We start from the raw sequence: 15,318 nt of genomic DNA, 5'->3' as shown, positions 1-15,318 counted from the left end.
CCCTGTCTCTGGAGCATGAAGTCACACCATACTGAACCCCTCTGGTGTGTTTATTAAAGCCTGATATGCTTAATCTCCCCCTCTCCTACTCTTTCAGTACCATAATGTGAAAAATGGAGGGTAAATTGGGGCACCAGAGTGGGAAAAAGCTGGTCCCGGGGTTGGGTTCATCCTGTGGGGTGAGCTGCCATCCACACATCCTAAACACAAAACTGATGTTAGTTATAACTCAAATATGTAACGATTTTTTTGGGAAAAAAACCCAAACAACAACCCAACGTTTGAAAGAGAACAAAGAGAGTCAAAGAATATAAACACAGTTTACATAATTCTGAAACAGCAAGAATCAGAGAAAAACAGGTCCCCAGTAGTCAGCAGCCTGTGCTTGAGACATAAGCCTGCAAGACAGATTGAAAACATGGCAGGAAGTTTCTCTCCCCAAATTATCTTGCTTAGAGCCTTGAGCACTAGGTAGGCAACACTGACTAATTAGATTTATCATATTAACATCCCATCAGCACACTAATGGACTGTGAGCATACTAAAATACCCACCCGTGGGCTAGAAGGACCCCACTAACAAGCAGCCCTCTACTCTCTGGGCATGCGTAGGGAAATTATTAAGCACTGTCACTTTAAATGGAATAAATTAGCCACTCAGCTACGGGAGTGATGGAATATAATGAGAGATAAAGTAATTTCGCAGGTTTCTGTGTATAAAAGTGCCCCCCGTTTCTCGGGAAGATGAGCTCACTTTGAGCAATTCCCTCCCCCCGATTCCCTTTCCTGCGTACTGAAGCAAGGATGCCCACCCTGTGGAGACAGGGCACAGGGCTTGAAGGGTCCCGCTTTCGAAACAACAAAACGATGCCTCGCTGCCCTCAGAACAACGTTTTCGGGGTTAAAGCTACCGAATTTGGGTTATAGCCCCTCTGGCCCCGCACAGCGAGGGGGAGGGGGGAGAGGCTGGGCAGCCGTGGGCTCCATCCCAGCCAAAGGAAGGGGTCTGGGGGGGACCCAGTCGAGGGTCTGCGGGACCTGGGGTATCCCGGGGCACTTTAGCCGGACGCCTCTGGGGGTTTCCCCAGTGAGGGACCCAAGAGGCAGCATCCGCGGCCCAGCGGCCATTTTCCTCCTCCCCTCCATTCCTTCCCCTCAGGCGGGCGAGAGCCGCGCTGCCGTCAAGCACCGTCGACCGCTGCAAAAGACTCCGCTGGCAGCGCGACGTGCCGTAAAGCGAGGAAACACACACCTCCCCTCCCCTCCCCTTCCTCTCTCGGCTGAGTGGGCGGGGCTGCCGGGGGGGCGGGGCGTAGCGGTCTCGACCAATAGGAGTCTGGCTCCGGCAGGCGCTGGCCAATGGGGAGCCGCGCGAGGCGCTGCACGCGGTGGTGGCGGCGGCCATGGCGGTGAGGAGCGGGATGGAGGGAGGGATGGGGGGAAGGATGGGGGAATGAAGGGTCCGCATCCCCCGGGTGCCCTGCGGAGGGACCCTGCGGAGGGACCCTGCGGAGGGACCCTGCGGAGGGACCCTGCGGAGGGACCCTGCGGAGGGACCCTGCGGTGGGACCCTGCGGTGGGACCCTGCGGTGGGACCCTGCGGTGGGACCCTGCGGTGGGACCCTGCGGTGGGACCCTGCGGTGGGACCCTGCGGTGGGACCCTGCGGCCAGCCGGGATGTGTTCTCTTGGCAGGGCTCGGCGGAGGCGGCGCAGGAGCGGGAGCCTCCCGGCGGGGGTGCGCGGCGGAGCGGGAAGAGAGCGGCCCCGGAGGGTGATGGAGGCGGAGGCGTGGAGCCGGTCAAGCTGAGCCGGGCCGAGCTCTACAAACCACCGACCAGCGAGGAGCTGAGCCGGCTGAAGGAGACGGAGGATCTCTTCCACTCCAGCCTGCTCCGCCTGCAGGTCAGACGCGAGGCCCCTCGGTCTCTGCCTCTCTGGGGTTTAAGCTGGAGGGGGCAAACCGAGAGCAGTGGGACCCCGGGCTGGGAGCCTTCCGGGAATCTCCTGGAAAACAGATGCCAGGCCGCTGCCAGGCACTCACATGGTCATTTCAGGCAGTGTCCCTGCTTCTGCGGGAGCTGAGCAGGAGCAGAAGGTGCAGCCTCCACGGGGCATCCTGCATGCTGCTGGAATTCCCATCACAGTTCTCATTATTGTCCTGCATTCCACGCTTCTTTTACTCTGCTGAAATTGAACCCCTGCAGCATGTCACTGCAGTATGGTGGAAGTGCAACTACTGCATCTTTTGCTCGTGTGATTCATGGCTTATCAGGGTGAGGAAGTGGCTTTCCCAGGTGCAGCCGGGTGCTTGCTGTCTTTGACCAGGTTCTGGAGGGGACTGGAAGGCTGGTTTTGGTACTGGGACAACAAACTGCCTGTGTTAGGGAGGGCAGGATGGTGATTGGGCAGCTCCTGGTGATGCTGTAAAGTTTCTGATTTTTATGAGAACAGCTTTGATCTCCTTGGCTGCCTGGTGATGCTGGTAGAAGGGTTTCTAGGGCTGGCTTCATGTCCACATGAATCATGTTACTTTTTTTTTTTTGTGGCTGCACCTCCTGCAGAAGGCAGTGGGGTGCAGTGGATTGCCATCCAGCGCCTCTCAGGAGATGTCAGGAGCTGTGTTATCCTTCTGCCCAGGGGCTGGCTGGACTCCCAGCTCTGGGTGGGGTTTGTAGAGAGACTCAGGTGTGTTCCCCAGCTCACCTGCATCCTTCTTCTCCAGGATTGTGGTTGTTGCTGGGGGACAAGGTAAGGGACAGGAGCAATCCCAGTGTTGCCTTTCACAGTTCTCTTTTTTCCTACAGATAGAAGAGCTTCTGAAGGAGGTAACACTGAAGGAGACAAAGAAGAAGAAGATTGATGCCTTCCTCCATGAAATCAACAGCCTGCTGAGTGCCATCCCAGAGACACCAGAAGCTGAAGTATGTTCCAGGGAGCTGGGGAAGGCAACAGAACCCTATGGAGCAGGCTCTGCTGTGGCTGTACAGGCAGAGATCTCTTGGAGGGACTGAAAAAAACATTACTTTATGTGGGAGGACAAAGGGTGCTGCTCTCCCTGTCAACTCTGGCTGCAGCTGTGTGGGTGGAGGGGTCCACTCTCTGCTGTGCCTGATGCTTATGAGAGTTTTGTCTGTCCTGTCTGTTCCCAGCTCACTGACCAGGCCTGGCTCCCCAGTGATGTCAGAATCCCCATCCTGCAGGTGCCATTCAACGTGAAGGGGAGGTTCCACTTCGTGCCCCCAGAGCAGCTGCAGGTGGTGGGCAGTTACCTGCTGGGCACCTGCATCAAGCCAGAGATCAACGTTGATGTGGCTGTAACCATGCCACGGGTGAGTCTCGTGGCCACACCTCCTCTTGAGTGGACTGGAGGCCCCCTCCTGTCCCCTGTGGCTTCTGTCCTGTCCTCTCCATTCCTTAAGTGAGGTTACAGCACCTGGATGTGCAGCGTGGTGACTCCCCCAGGGGCCTGGGGAATGCAGGCTCACCACTCACTCACATCAGAGCTGCTTTGCTTTTAGTTCCTCCTGGGCTCCTCGTGGATGGGGAGGAAGTGGATGCTCTTCCACTTCATACCCCTTTGCACTTCTTCCCTGTCTCCCAAGACTCTGTTACATGGAGGGAGGCATTTGCAGGCTGTTACCCCTCCAGACCTCCCTTTCCTTGCTGCCCAGGGCTGCCCTTAGGAGGTCTGAGATGAGGGAAAGCCCCGTTTAGCTGCGTGGTCTCCTGTGACCCTAGAGAAGTGGCAGCAAGGTGGAGCTCCTAGACAATGAACTCCCTGGGGCTGTAGCTGCTTGCCTGAGAGAAGGCTGCCTCTGGGCCTGGTTGAGGGGTGCATGGTGTGGTGCCTTGAGCTGGAACAGGCATTGCAGGCAGGTGAGGTGGGCTTTCCCTGTCCCCTCTCTTCCCAGGAAATCTTCCAGGATAAAGACAACCTGAACCAGCGCTACCACCGGAAGAGAGCTCTGTACCTGGCCCACATTGCCCAGCACCTCTCCAAGGAGAAGCTCTTTGGCAGTGTGAAGTTTGCCTACATGAACAGCAACCACCTCAAGCCCATCCTGCTCCTGAGGCCACAAGGTAGCACTCAAGCCTTTCTCTGGTGGGGATGTCTGTGGGTGCTAGCATTAGCTGGAAGTTGGTGGTGGTCTCACCCACAGACCCTTTGGAGGAGAGGGACTGTTGTTTTGACTGTTGATAAGTGTTTGGGAGGCTTGGTGTTCCCAGTTCTCTTCTTCCTTCACACATCTTAGTCCTTAAGGTCTTTGCTTCTACCGTGGTTCCTGATCTGCATCTGCAGCTTGACTGGGGTCCCCAGCTTTGGCCTTGATGGCTGGCCCACACTGTGGGTACTTCAGGGATTAAAGCAGACCCTGCAAAAATAATGTCTGTGCCTAGCACTGTCCTTCCTTTCTGCTCTCCCAGCTCCTTCTCCTCACTACTCTCTTCCCTTCCCAAGAGCAGGGCAGCTTTGTTTTTCTCTGAAATAACATGGGATGCACAGGTTGCTGGGTGCTCCTTGTTTCCACAGACCTGAGGGGATGGCAAGTTTGGATCTTGGACAGGCAGTAGGGTGGCAAGGTCAGGGCAGGCAGGAGGGTGCTGGTGAAGCAAATAGGTAAAGCAGAGTGGCCAGTGGGATGGAGGTAGATGGTCATAAACAGTGTGACTGCAGGGCTGTGGTGACTCCGTGCTCAGGTTTGATGTCTGCTGCTGCTGAGCTTTGCTGGGAAGGAACTTTTCCCTTTCCCCGAGCTGGGGATGCCTCTGTTTTCTCAAGTTAGCCTCTGGATCTCTTGACATCTCTTCTTCCTGCACATCTGGTCCTTACAGGCAAGGATGAGAAGATGGTCACTGTCAGACTCCATGCTTGTCCTGCTCCGGGGCTCTTCAAACCCAGCCGCTTCTATCCCAGCAAAAACAACGTCCGGACAGCCTGGTTCATGGAGCAGAGCACCCATAAAGAAGGTAGGGGGTTCCCCCAGAGGCTGGGGGAACACGAGGCTGCTCTGTTCAACTAGAACCAACTGGTTCAACTGCACCCATCCCCAGGAAGCGAGTTTCCTGCAGCCCATTCCTGTGAACCAAGAGGTTTGTGGTTGTGTCCAGTGTGTTTCTCATCTCCCCACACAGGAGCCACTGAGCCCCCGACCCCACACTACAACAACTCCATCCTCTGTGACACTGTGATGCTGTCCCACCTGCACTTCTTGTCTGGTGCAGCCACTGACTTCCCAGGCATGAAGGATGGCCTGGCCCTTCTCAAAGTCTGGCTGAACCAGCGGCAGCTCAGCAAGGTGGGTCCTGTGCTAGGGGGCAGGACGGGCTCAGCTCACCTGGATAAACTGCCTTTGGCCTGCTCTCCTTTCCTAGGGTTGGAAAGGTGCTGCTTTGGTGCCAGTGGGTGGTTTGGTGGGCTTGTGGCTCTGATTTGAGCCATGTTAGTTTTCAAGAAGCTTCATCCCACCCTGTGGGTTGTGGTTCCCTGGAATGATGCCGTGTGGTTTTGGGTTGTTTTGTTGGTTTGCTTTTTGTATTTGGTGGTTTTTTTGTTTTGTGTTTTGTTTTGTGTTTTGTTTTGTGTTTTGTTTTGTGTTTTGTTTTGTGTTTTGTTTTGTGTTTTGTTTTGTGTTTTGTTTTGTGTTTTGTTTTGTGTTGTGTTTTGTGTTGTGTTTTGTGTTGTGTTTTGTGTTGTGTTTTGTGTTGTGTTTTGTGTTGTGTTTTGTGTTGTGTTTTGTGTTGTGTTTTGTGTTGTGTTTTGTGTTGTGTTTTGTGCCTGTTTTGTTTTGGTTTTTGTGGGGTTTTTTTTGTTTGGGGTTTGGTTCTTTTTTGGGTTTTTTTTTGATTTTTTTTTTTTTGAGTTCATCCCATTTCTTGAAGAACTTTAGGCTATTGCCTTCCTGCAGAGGGATGCATTATCCCTGCACTGTACAAGGCCTTGGTGTCTTCCAGGAGGTGTCAGGGCTTGGGGGCTGCCCTGCAGGTGACGAGAGGCCAGAAGCAGACATGTGGGGTGGGCTGTAGGGCTTGTGGTGTCTCACTGAGCTTTTGTTGACTCGTTCCTCTTGTTGCACAGGGCTTGGGGTGCTTCAGTGGCTTCTTGGTCTCCATGCTGGTTGCCTACCTGCTCATGAAACGCAAGATTGTCAAGATGATGAGTGGGTACCAGGTGCTCAGAAGTACCCTACAGTTCCTGGGTGAGTTTCCAGGGAAAGGTTGATGTCAGTAGGGTCTCTGTAGGAAGCCTCAACATGATGGTGAGATGGGGGTGGGTGGATTGTGGCTTTTCCCCCTCTGATGCTGAGACCCTGTGGGTGGAAGGGACAGATGGAGATGAGGCAGCAGAGCCAGGGCTGGATGGAGCATCTTGCAGCAGGGTGGGTGGTGGTGGAGGCCAGCACTGTGTGTCTGTAGCTGTACATGGAGCATGTAGCTGTATCACCCTCACTGGTGGGGGAGATGTGGAAGGCAGCATGACTTGTTCCTTTCTGTCTCCCCACAGCCACCACTGACCTGAGTGTGTCAGGGATAAGCCTAGCACAGGATGTGGATCCCTCCCTGGTAAGTGACCCTCCAGAGGGGTTTGTGCCTGTGTGTGGCCAGTGCTGTCTGGGCTGTCACAGTGGTGTCAGACAGCAAAGATGTGGTGATGCTCAGGTGTCTGTGCTGTGGCACTAAGGACTGTGTTTGCTCTTCCAGCCTGTCCTGGATGACTTTCACCAGGCATTTGAAGTGGTGTTTGTGGATCCCTCTGGGCTGGTGAACCTTTGTGCTGATATGACTGCTAGCAAATATCACCAGGTACTGAGCAGGTTGTGATGGCATCTGGAGATTCTGTCTTAAGAATGAGCTGAGACAGACAGAGGGTGTTGAGATGTTTTTGCAGGTGTTGGATGCTGGGGTGGGAGGGAGAAGATTCAGTGTTGCTTTTTAAGCTTTTAACATCCATCTCCAGCTCTGAGGCTTAGAAGTGAATTCAAGCACTTGGATATAGTGCTGCCTCACCTGTCTTGCTTGAATGAGGGAGAAAAGTAGTTTTCCTCTTTGTGGACAGATTTGGGTGAAGCAAAGCAGCTGTTTAGCAGAAATAGCTGTATGGAGCAGAAAAACCCCTGACTTTGATGGCAGGGATATCAAGGAGGGGCTGTCTGTCCAGCAGCAGCAGCTGCTGATGACTTTGCTTTACTCTTAAGCGCTCAGAGTCTGCTGGTGACTTTAGAGCTGGGGTGGCCATGGTTAGTGTGGGATCACTGGTGACCACTGGTGAGATCTTCTCCCCTCCCTTTCATGCTCTTGCTCTGTCTTACCTCCTCATTCAGGTCCAGTTTGAAGCCAAGTGCTCCATGGAAGTTTTGGATGACCGGACGGTGGATGGCTTCCAGGTGCTGCTCATGACTGCAAAGCCCATGCTCCGAGCATTTGACCACATCTTCCAGTGAGTCTTGCTGTGCTGGTGGGGTGATGCTGAGAAGCCTGTTCAGAGAGATGTGGGCTGCTTCTGGCTTTGGGCTGGGGTGGATTTGGACATTACTGGTGGGAGGTGACCCTGCTAGATCTGAGATAGACACTGGTTCTTCTTGCATTTAGCTGTTCTCCTTTTACTGTCTGGATAGCCTTCCAGGAGGAGAAGGAGAGCAGTGCTTTGGCCTTTGGGAATGATGACCATCCCAAGTACCAGCATCTCCTCTGTTGCATCTTTAGCTGCCAGAGTGTAGCAAGTACCAGCATCTCCTTTGGTGCATCTTTAGGTGCCAGAGTGCAATGTTTCTTCTGATAAATGATGATGATTTTTGTTGCCCCCATCCTGGGCCAGGACCCTTGGCTCCTGACTATCTTTCCTCTAGCATATCTCTTTCAGGAAGGATTTGGTGGCAGAAGTGGGTCACCAGCCTCTCTCCTTCTCTTGTAGCCTAAAGCATGTCTCCAAGCTTCAAGGTGCCTGCAAGAAGATGCAGCTGCTGAACGAGCTGATGGATTGGGGTGGGAACTATGTGGCTGCAGCCCTTCCCTTTGTTATCTCACTGCTGGCCCGTGGGCTGGCTGCGAGAGCACTGCTTGTGGCTCACTCCTTGCCTCAGATCCCCGAGGTAATGCAGCTTGGCAGTGACACTGTGTCCTTTGTAGCACGTTGGGAATTGTCTGTTCTTTGTGGGAGTGCAGGGCACAGGGGTGGAATCTTTGCTTAGGGCAATACAGGACCTGAGGTCCCATGCTGGGGGGTGGGATTCAGCTGGGATTCTTGGTCTGGCAGATTCCTGGCCCAGTGATGGGACAGAGGGAAGAAAACTGGTTTCCTCCCTGGGGTGGGCTGTTAAGTGGGGCTTTCCCTGGCTATGCTGCATGTAGCAGGAGGTTCATTCTAGCAGTCTGATATCCTGGCACCTGCTGCTCCAGCAACCTCCTTTCTTGTCCTTCATCTTCCAAATTTTCCCGCAGTGGCCGATTGATGCTGAGCCCCCAAAACACAAGGATGTTGGTCCCCTGACATTTGGGCTTCTCTTTGTTCCTGAGTTTGCTGCCAGTGTGCTGGAGAAGGGACCTCAGGCTGATCACCAGGAGGTGAGGGAGAGCCCTGCTTGTGCTGAGTAGGGGGTGGAGCAGAGCTGGTGGTCTGATGTTAGGAGGGTTGGGGGGTGCGTGGTAGTCGTGGGAATGGTTTGGCTGGCCCCAGTGGTGACTTGTGTCCCTGACCTGACTTGGCCAATGTCACCATGCAGGCCCTGGACTTCAGGACCTTCTGGGGAGAGAAATCAGAGCTGCGGCGGTTCCAGGATGGCAGCATCTGTGAAGCTGTGGTGTGGGAGGCTGACACTGTCAGCCAGAAACGCCTGATTCCTGAGCAGATTGTCAAACACCTGCTGAAGCTGTAAGTTGCACCAAGCAGCCTCTGTGTGGGGTCACTCCTGCTCTCCTGCCTTGTGCCATGTTTGTGGTAACCTCAGCTCCTACACTTTGAGGGATGCTGTGGGTTGTTTTGGCTTTGTGGAATCTGGAGGTCATTTCAGTTGTGGTCCTGATACTGCCAGAAGGTGAGGAGGGAAAGCACATGGTGCTGTAGCTTCTGCTAATGGCAATGCTAAGGGTAAGGAGGCAGCATGCTCTTACACATGGGTGAGTTATTGGGACACTCGTGGTTAGTAGAGCTGGAAAAGAAGCCATCTGGACCTTGCAGATGTTTTGTGAATTCTCTGAGTCCCTCTGGTGGTTCACAAGGTTAGGTCTCCCTGTAGCATTGAAAAACTTCCCTCCAGGAGTTTGGATCATCTGCCAGAACAGGCCCTCTTGCACAGGTCAAAGAAGTTGCCTGGGCCTCTTTATCCAGCCTTGAGGGGTTTTATGAGGAGATACTGCTCGTTGGCAGCTTTGTCTTTGAGTCCTGTGAAACTGAACAAATTGTGCCATTTTGGGTGGATAACTTAGGCATGGCAGAAACACAGAGATTGGTGTCCTCGCTGTAACCTTTGTACATGGAGGGTGTCCTTGGTCTTGGGCTGACTGTTGCCTGTGGGTACAGCATGCAGCATTAGATGGATGGGTTGATCTGTCATGGATCTGATGCTTTGTTGTCTTCTCCCACGTAGCCACATGGACATTCCTGAATCTTCCATCTGCTACACTGGAGCCCTGCTGGAGACTGTGATCAGGACTGGGCAAGAGGTACAGTTGTTCTCCCAGTGGGACTGTGGGTTTCTCAAAGAAGGGAGCTATGGGTGGGGCTAAGGAGGTCATTTTAGCTTTGTGACCCTGAGGCAGCTAAGTGGTTTCAAAGAGAAGCAAGTGAGGCTAAGGAATTGTCTACTTGTGGGTGCTTGGATGGGCAGCTTGGTGTTCTGCTTTGATTTACTGAGCATTTCATGCCAACCAAAGCATTGCTCTTGAAGTCCTCTTGCTCTGGTAGCCCCCACCCTTCATTTTCTCCTGCAAGCATTTCACTGACCTCTTTCTGCCTGTGTCTGCTATGTTCACATGGTCTAAGGCTGTATCACTGTTCCACTCTGCTCCTCTGGCTGTACCTTTCAGGTCCTCTGTCCTTCAGGACATGGACTAGACACTCCTGTGCCTTCATCCTCTTAAGAAGGATCTTTTCCTGTGGTACTGCAAAGTGCTAGATTGTGCACAGTGAGCCCTCCCCAGTGTTGTATCTGAATGTGCATCTGGAGCAAAGAAAAAGATGCATCTTGGAGGCTGGGAAATGTCACCCTCTTTATTTCTGTTGTCCATGTTGTGAAATTAAAGCTTGAAGCTGAGCTATGAGCACTTTGGCATCACTTTGCTGGTCTTCAGTAAAAAGAGCTTTTTACCTGGTTGTTGGATGGAGTAGGAAACTGTTTCCTTTCCCCTTCTGAAGAGTAAAGGACACCAAGTCTGACTGAGAGTTCTGTGTGCCAGGACCTGTAGTGGTCTGGGTAGAACTGCACCTCAGATTTGGAGTGAGATGCTAGGAGTGAGATCCTAGTTTGTACAGCCTGCTGTGTGGTGGGGCAACAACCTCTGTGTGACACTGTGTCCCTGGAAGCCAGCCTGGGGTGAGCTGGGTGGATAAACACCATGCTGAGAGGTGTTGTGGTTTCCTGGAGCCAGAGGGGCTTTAGGAGTCTGCTTGTTGCCAGTCCTCGACAAATGAAGGAGAAACTTGCTCTCGTGTGCTGGAGCATGGTTAGGGGGGGTTTGTTGCTGCTTGCAGGCAGTCCAGGAGGTCTGTGGTGGTGAAGTGTCATGGGGAAGGAGGGGAAGATGAGTGGTGCAGCCAGCTCTGGAGACAAGCAAGGCGAGGGGCTGTCGTTCATGGCGCACCCCGCAGAGGGTGCTGCTGCTCTGCCGGAAAGTCCAACCTGTCCTGGTGAAAATGGATCCTTAGCTGGGACCGAGACGAGTGGTTTGGTGCTAGTGATGTCTCTTCCTTCAGGAGAAGCAGCACCCCGTCGGGCTTCTCTGCTGTGCTTTGGGGAGGTGGAAGCAGCCAGGGCAGCAGCAACTCTCCTGGTGCTTCTCATCTGCATTCCCCCAGGCTCCTGTGATGTTCTGGATACTTTCTTTGCTTTGCTGTGCTTCACAAGTGTGCCCTTGTTAAGGCCGAAGTTAGAGCAGTTTTCTGTTAACTGCCAGCTCTGTTGGCATCGTGGTAATGGGCAGGGAGGCAGTGGCAGGGCTCTCACCTTGACATTGTGTGATCTCTTCTGCCCCAGATCATTCATGGCTTCTCCCATCCTAGGGAGAATGCTGGTAGTACAGCTTTTGGTGCTGCCTTATAGTCTTGCACAGGAAATAATTCCACTTGCCACTTGAAATGCAGCCCCCCAGGATGCCTGTGGCTGCTGGGGAACTGTGGGTAGTCTTGCCCTTGGCTTTCTTCTCTCTTACCTCCTCATTTTGTTGAGTGCTTTTCCTAGAAGCTGCTCCCTGGGGTGGTAGTCCTGGCTTCTTGGAGCTCAGCGGAGATGCCAGCTCAGGAGGGAGGCGAGGCAGGTACCTCTGCAGGAGAATGAGAGGTGAATGGAGAGGCTCCCTGTGTTCTGTCCACAGATTTCAGGGACAGGTGAGGAGGCCATGGTCAGTGTTGTCTGCTCCTACGATGACCTGAGCCGCAAGCTGTGGAAGCTGAAGGAGCTGCCGCTGATGGTGACGGCTGTGCAGGGTGTCCACCCAGCCCTCCGGTACACAGATGTGAGTGTCCCTGGGCACAGCTCAGGCATGGGGGTCTCTGAGGACCTGGGAGGGAGGCCCCGAGCTGAGGGAGGACAAAGAGAACGGGTCACTCTGCTTCTGTAGCTCCTGAGAACCCTCAGGACGATGCAGTGCCTTATTTTTGCTGTCCTGTCCCTGGGGCTGGCTGTGCAGAAGTTGGCCAAGGCCTTTGCTGGAGCAGGAGGTTTGGCTTGAGGAGGTGTGCAGTGCTCTGGGGTTTTTGTTCTTGGCTTCCAACTGGCTTTTCTCTCCCAGGTTTTCCCTCCCATTCCCATGAAGCCAATTTACTCCTTCCATACTCGAGTCAAGACCAAGCACTTGCTGCTTCCCTCAGAGGAGAAGCCCTGCCCAGCCTACATAACCCCTTTAAAGAGTAAGTGGGGAGAGATGTAAGCAGAACGTGGTTTGGTGGGGGGAGCAGAGGCAAGGGGCAGTGCTGGCTCCTTTCCTGCTCCTGTTGTAATGTCTACTCCCAGCCACCCTCATCCAACACCTCATTTCTGCATGGGGCTCACAAGCCTCCTGTTGTTCCTATGTCCTCAGTCATCTGCCACATGGAAGGCAGTGGCCAGTGGCCACAGGACAAAGAAGCCATCAAGCGCATCAAGGCAGCTTTCCATCTCCAGTTGGCTGAGCTCCTCCATCAGCAGCACCATCTGGTTTGCAGACCTGCAGTCACCCACACAGATGTCTACAAAGTAAGGGGATGGTAGGGACCTTCTCCAGACCTGACTTGGTACTGGGGAAGTAGGTGGGGGCTTTGACAGTGGTTCCAATGGGCAAAACCAGGATTTGGGTGGAAGGAAGGAAGCATAGTTAGACTGTGCTGATGCCAGGGTGCTGCTGTTGTGTCCCTGAGGTGCATTGTAGCACACCAGCCTGCTTATGTTACCACTGGGCCTGACTTTACCTTCTGCTCCCATGTCAGGATGGTTACGTCTTCCGTCTCCAAGTGGCCTACCACAGAGAGCCCCTGATCTTGAAGGAAGTGGTCACCCCAGAAGGGATGCTGAAGTACCAGGATACAGAAGAGTCTCGGCAGCTGGAGATGGAGATACTGCATCTGCCCTATCTAACCAGCTCCCTCCATGGGTAGGCGAGGCAGGGGATGTGGCTGGAAGCCAGTGTGGGAGTGCTCTTGGATGATGGAGGATGGTGGTGGGGAGAGGAGCTCACTGTGGAAGTGTCCCTTCAGCCCACCTTGTGGGGGGATGAAGGGACAAATGTGAATGAGGGTGGCCATGTTGTCACATCTGAGGTCACTGAGACAAGGACCAAAGAGCAGCATGCTGAGAGAGGAGCATGTGTTCAGCATTTCCCCTTCATTCCCTCAAAATTTCAACACCTACAGGCAGTGCCTTGCGCTGATGATGCTGCACACTAGTTCCTGGCAGATTTTTGCCTCTCTCCTCTTCTGAATGCCAAAAGGGCATTTTGGGTCCTGGAAAGTGTGGGTTGAGCAGTGTCTTGTCTCCCTCCTCACAGGCTCCAGCAGCAGCACCCTGCCTTTGGCAGCACTTGCCGGCTGGCCAAGCGCTGGGTCAGCGCCCAGCTCCTGAGTGACAGCATCACTGAGGAGTGTGTGGATCTCCTCGTCGCCTTTCTCTTCATCCACCCAGCCCCCTTCATGCCACCCAGGTGAGGATGAGGAGCCTGGTGGGCATTCAGTGCTTTTTCCTGGGATAGAGAAGAGATGGGATACTGTTGCATCAGGAGGTGCTTGGGAAGGGTGGACAGCAGTGAGCATGAGGACCCTGTGCTGCCAAAATGCTGTCCTAAGCTCTGTTTGCATCTGCTTGCCACAGAAGATGGAGATGGTTAGTGCTGCTTTCCTTGTCTAGTGTGCTCTAGAGCAAGGTGGCAAGCAGGTTAAGATGGGAGATAACATATCTGTGGCCTTTGGGTACTGTTGGCAAAACCTTTGGGTGTCCTGAGCCTTCTTGAGGACTGCTGGGGCCCCTTCTGGTGGTCATGGCTGGAAGAAGCAATGGCAAGGGCTGCATGGTGACTACCAGCTTGCTGGGGCTCCTGAGTTCCTTGGGTAGGATGTCACAGGTAGGTGTTGGCAGCTTCAGCCTCCCTTCCTCCTGGAGATGACTCCTGAAGGGAGGGCAAGAGGTCTGCTGCTGAAAGCAGAACTGAGCAGTGTGCTGGTAAACAACCCCATGGGGCCAGTGGCTTGCTGGCCTCTGGCAGGTGGGCAGGATGCAATCCAGGGGGATTGAAATGAAGTTAAAGGGAGTATTTTTGCACCATGTGGAGTAAAAAAGTTACTTTGGTAACTTTTGGTGTCTGGTTTCCTTCCCCAAAGTACCAGGAGTAACAACAGCCTGATGCCCAGAATGTTTTCTTGTCTCCTAAAATACCCTGCTAGCAGGAACCCCCTTTTCCCAGCTGTCTGGCTTTACACATGCCTTGTGTCATAGGGGAAAAGGAAAAAGTGGGATCTTGGCTGGTGTTTGAAGCTGCACTGGAGATAGAAGCAGTCCTCTCCACTTCCCTCTTGCTCCAACCCCCAGGATCCAGGTGGAGGGAGGGGCTGGTGGGAGATGGGTTGAATGGGAGCAATATTTCACTTTTCTGATGATGTCTTTTACTTGGAGAGTGAGGAACAAGGAGGAAAGTCCCCAGGGTTTCAGAGAAGGGCCTCATATTTGTTCTGGACTTACCCTGTCCCACCATGGACATCCACTCTGGCATTACTAAGTCACTCCTTAGCTGCCAGGGCAGCAAATGCCAGTGTTGAATGGTTTTGTCTTTCCTACAGCTCTCCCCAGGTGGGCTTCCTGCGCTTCCTCGACCTGCTGGCAACCTTTGACTGGAAAAACAACCCTCTGATTGTCAACCTGAATGCTGGCCTCACAGGTGGGCAGGCAGCACACAGGACAGCTGCACCTTGATGGTCTTGGGCCCTCCTTGGTCAGCTCCTGGCTCTAGGAGCTCCCTATATGTTGGCATCACAGCTTCTCTTGGGGGGCAAGGAGATTTTCCTTGTATTTACTCCCATCCTGCTGTGCTTCACTTGCCTTCAGAGTGGGTTTGGTTGTGGCATGGGTTTTTTTTTTCCTTGTCTGCCTTTGATGAGATGGATTGTAGTGATGATGCACTGCTGCTTCTGGTCTTGAAGAAATTGTGACAAGCCTGGGTGGTGTTGGATGTGGTTCTGTCTTTGAAGCCCTGTCCTCCTTTGTAGCTGGTATTTTTGCTAAGGGCTTTGCCCTGCTTCTTGGAGGCCAGACTTTTGTTGTTGCCAGGAGAGCAGTCAAGCTCTTGAACAGGAAGCTTCAAAGCCTCCTGTGCCATGTCTACTTTGAGAGTTTCCCTTAGTCACTCAAGTCATGGGGATTATCTGATAGTCCCTGACTTCAAAACCTGCATGGGAAAAGTGCTGCAGTCCACCCTAAGCTTTTGTTACCTCCTAAGCTGTGAGGATTTTCTTGTGAAGGCCTCTGATTCCCACAGATGCATGTTAGTGAACCCAAGCAGACCTATGGCCCTCCTTTACACCTTGTTTTGTCTGTTAATTACCTTTTGGATACTTGCTGTCTTTCCCCAGGAGCCAGAAGAGGCCATGGAATTGCCTTGGCTTTGGATGGTGTTGGTGGGGTTGGGCAGATAGAAACACATAACTT

General features: G+C 53.3%; 1 protein-coding gene across 1 annotated transcript in view; it reads left to right on the top strand.

The window, feature by feature from the left end:
* Nucleotides 1-1,360: 1,360 nt before the first annotated feature.
* The window catches only part of NOL6 (nucleolar protein 6), a 28,399-nt gene continuing 14,441 nt past the window's right edge, over nucleotides 1,361-15,318 (top strand). The window contains exons 1-21 of the mRNA XM_071730421.1: nucleotides 1,361-1,408; nucleotides 1,694-1,903; nucleotides 2,806-2,922; nucleotides 3,151-3,330; nucleotides 3,913-4,081; nucleotides 4,835-4,969; nucleotides 5,135-5,298; nucleotides 6,078-6,198; nucleotides 6,504-6,562; nucleotides 6,701-6,802; nucleotides 7,321-7,436; nucleotides 7,911-8,088; nucleotides 8,438-8,560; nucleotides 8,719-8,867; nucleotides 9,583-9,658; nucleotides 11,525-11,665; nucleotides 11,942-12,059; nucleotides 12,230-12,384; nucleotides 12,615-12,778; nucleotides 13,172-13,324; nucleotides 14,454-14,551. Coding sequence (XP_071586522.1) covers nucleotides 1,403-1,408; nucleotides 1,694-1,903; nucleotides 2,806-2,922; nucleotides 3,151-3,330; nucleotides 3,913-4,081; nucleotides 4,835-4,969; nucleotides 5,135-5,298; nucleotides 6,078-6,198; nucleotides 6,504-6,562; nucleotides 6,701-6,802; nucleotides 7,321-7,436; nucleotides 7,911-8,088; nucleotides 8,438-8,560; nucleotides 8,719-8,867; nucleotides 9,583-9,658; nucleotides 11,525-11,665; nucleotides 11,942-12,059; nucleotides 12,230-12,384; nucleotides 12,615-12,778; nucleotides 13,172-13,324; nucleotides 14,454-14,551 — 2,734 coding nt within the window. The 5' untranslated portion in view covers nucleotides 1,361-1,402. The remainder of the gene's footprint in view (nucleotides 1,409-1,693; nucleotides 1,904-2,805; nucleotides 2,923-3,150; nucleotides 3,331-3,912; nucleotides 4,082-4,834; nucleotides 4,970-5,134; nucleotides 5,299-6,077; nucleotides 6,199-6,503; nucleotides 6,563-6,700; nucleotides 6,803-7,320; nucleotides 7,437-7,910; nucleotides 8,089-8,437; nucleotides 8,561-8,718; nucleotides 8,868-9,582; nucleotides 9,659-11,524; nucleotides 11,666-11,941; nucleotides 12,060-12,229; nucleotides 12,385-12,614; nucleotides 12,779-13,171; nucleotides 13,325-14,453; nucleotides 14,552-15,318) is intronic.

This window comes from Heliangelus exortis, chromosome Z (genome assembly GCF_036169615.1).
Source record: "Heliangelus exortis chromosome Z, bHelExo1.hap1, whole genome shotgun sequence".
NCBI lineage: Eukaryota > Metazoa > Chordata > Aves > Apodiformes > Trochilidae > Heliangelus > Heliangelus exortis.
The sequence above is the reverse complement of the archived record's forward strand: the minus strand, read 5'-3'. Positions and strand labels throughout refer to the sequence as shown.